At 53.8% G+C, this 2,662-nt stretch overlaps 2 protein-coding genes across 2 annotated transcripts in view; both read right to left on the bottom strand.

The window, feature by feature from the left end:
• SLC16A4 (solute carrier family 16 member 4) overlaps positions 1 to 1,043 on the bottom strand; it is a gene marked incomplete at its 3' end in the record, with an annotated part of 6,677 nt that extends 5,634 nt beyond the window's left edge. The window contains 1 exon segment of the mRNA XM_029083970.1: positions 1,039 to 1,043. Within this exon segment, the coding sequence (XP_028939803.1) occupies positions 1,039 to 1,043 (5 nt within the window).
• Positions 1,044 to 1,290: 247 nt separating this feature from the next.
• LAMTOR5 (late endosomal/lysosomal adaptor, MAPK and MTOR activator 5) lies at positions 1,291 to 2,390 on the bottom strand (the record flags this gene model as incomplete). Its single annotated transcript, XM_010163775.1, has 2 exons — positions 1,291 to 1,351; positions 2,273 to 2,390. Coding segments are annotated over 2 exons (179 nt in total), but the record flags the coding sequence as incomplete, so codon positions are not given.
• Positions 2,391 to 2,662: the final 272 nt, after the last annotated feature.

The raw sequence follows: 2,662 nt of genomic DNA, 5'->3' as shown, positions 1-2,662 counted from the left end.
CTACAGCCAGGCTTGTAAACATCTGCATTAAGTGTTTATTGAAGTGGAATGGTGACTGCAGTGAGTGGGGTTGAAGGGTTGAAGGACAGGGGGGCTCAGGGGGCTGGGGGTGCTGGCAGCAGAAGCAGCATCTGATGTAGCATCTGTCCTGGAAGCTGTTGGATGTGTGGGAGGAAACGCTCCAGTCTGAGCTGCTCCCATCCCCGTGGGTGCTCAGGAGAGGGGAGAACAGGGACCCTCCAGCAGAGCTGCGAGGCTGCCTCATGAACACTGAATTAACACCAACCTCGACAAGCACAGGGGGCAGCCTTATCCCCACCACCCATTTCATACACAGCAACGACTGGGAATGTTGCTGACAAGCGGAGCTGCTCCCAGTAGTAAAGTCAGAGCAGCGTGAACGTTGTTTTCTCTCTGTCCCAGCCCCATTTGTTCGCTCACGCTCTGCTGTGAAGCTTCCCTTCCGCTTTACACACCGACAGCTGCAGGCCAGCTCTTTTTTTTCCCTCCCTTTATACATAGGAAGCATTTGAGTGTAGATTTTTCAAAGGAAAAGCCTTTCCACAGGATTATTTCCCTGCAGCATTTCAATTACTCAAATCTAGAAGAAGAAGAGAGACCTGGAGTTGTGAGGATGTTGTTCACATCCATTGATGGCTCCCACAGGGACCAGGCAGCACAGGCAGGGTCAACACATTTAAGTTTAAACTTCAATCCAAGGCAGAGTAAGCAAGTAAATGTTGCACAGAATATTAAACTAGAGGAAGCTAAACATTTCCTAGGAGAAATTCCTCGGAAAGTGTTTGGACCTTTTCCACTGGAGGATCCTCCATTAATTCAAGTCTTTGTACACTATTCCTCTTCTCTAGAAAAATGCTAATGGAGGAGGGACAAGGAGAAGTTACCTCACTTGGTTTTGGAAACAAGGCAAAGCAACAGGCACCAGTTTTCACAGCAGAAGCCAAGGTGTGTATTTGCAGGTCATTTATTGATTTCTCCAACAAATCAGGCCACCCACACACACACACACACACACACCTCATAGTATATGATCTCTACATGAGCTTGGCGAGTGGCCCACGTTTCATCCTCAGCAGCACAAGTGCTAAAATGTGAGTTGAAGAGCCAGGTAGCTGCAGAAGGAGCTGTTAGAGTGGAGAGGGAGAGCCTTCAGCCCAGGTTTGGTACTACAAGCACGTTCTGCGCTGGAGCAGCAGAGGAGAGTGGTTGTCCAGTGAGGAGGAGCTGGGCCGGAGGTGGGAGTGGAGCGCTGCACAGCGTTCCCAAGGGTCAGGATGCCAGCTTGTGCACTGCTACAGTGATGCTGTCGTGCTTCTGGATCATGATGTTCCTAGAAAGAGAACAGTGCTGAGGCAGTTGAGAAGCCAGCTGTGCCCAGGAGGAGCTGATGTGGATGGGGAGGTGGATGGGGGGTATCATTCAGTGGCTGCAGCAACCCCCCCAGCTCTGTGCTAGACCTGGGGGTCGCTGCATTTCTTCTGTCCACTCCCATGACCAGTGCTGGAGAAGTCTTTGCCTACCACACTCACTGGCCACAGCAGAGGCTTCATCATCTGGGGGGATCCCAAGTGTGGGAAAAGCATCAACATCACAAGGACACAGACCTACTGGAGCCAGTCCAGAGGAGGCCACGAGGATGATGCGAGGGCTGGAGCAGCTCTGCTGTGAGGACAGGCTGAGAGAGTTGGGGCTGTTCAGCCTGGAGAAGAGAAGGCTCCAGGGAGACCTTCCAGTGGCCTCCCAGTACCTGAAGGAGCTCCAGGAAGGCTGGGGAGGGACTTTGGCCAAGGGCAGGGAGTGACAGAACAAGGGGTGATGGCTTGAAAGTGGCAGAGGGGAGATGGAGATGAGTGTGAGGAAGAAATTCTTTGGTGTGAAGGTGGTGAGACAGTGTCCCAGGTTGGCCAGAGAAGCTGTGGCTGCTCCTCCCTGGAAGTGCTGAAGGCCAGGTTGGATGAGGCTTTGAGCAACCTGGTCTAGTGGAAGGTGTCCCTGCTGCTGGCAGGGGGGTTGGGACTGGATGAGCTTGAAGGTCCCTCCCAACCCAAACCAGTCTGGGATTTTATGAATTCACATGCCTATGGCAGTGACGAGCTTCCCCCCTTGGCTTCAGAGACAGGGCTTCCCCCACCTTTGCCAGTTTAGCTGAAGATGAGAAGAGCTGTTCCAGGGATCTGACTGGGGAGGGCACCAGGGCTTTGGGGAAAGGTGAACATGGAGAAAAGCAGCACCCCCGGGGCTGGAAACTCACCCGCTGTCCGACTCCAGGCACACCACGGGTGTATCGGTCGGGTCGGAGGTGAGCTTGGCTGCCTGTTGGGCGAGGACAGAGATGATGCCAGCGTGCTCATCCGAGAGGGTTCCTCTGCCTGTGAGAGGTGGGAGATGTTGGCTGAAGCCACACGTCCTGTGACAGCACTTTGTGTTGAAGCAGCCACCCCCCCCAGGGCTGCTTGGGCCCCTTTGTCTCCCCTGTGGGCTGATGCAGCATTTCCCCAAATTGTTGCTCTCAGAACACCAAAAAAAAGCCTGAATTTAAGTGGCAGGAAGAGCTGCTCCGTTTTATTCCTGTGTGTGGGGGATGCAGAGTGCCAGGGTGCAGGAGGGTGCCAGGGGAACCTTGGGGACCCCACGGAAGGGA

Source organism: Antrostomus carolinensis, unplaced genomic scaffold, assembly GCF_000700745.2.
Source record: "Antrostomus carolinensis isolate BGI_N321 unplaced genomic scaffold, ASM70074v2 scaffold36272, whole genome shotgun sequence".
NCBI lineage: Eukaryota > Metazoa > Chordata > Aves > Caprimulgiformes > Caprimulgidae > Antrostomus > Antrostomus carolinensis.
Note: the sequence above shows the minus strand (reverse complement) of the source record. Positions and strands in the feature narration are given on the sequence as shown.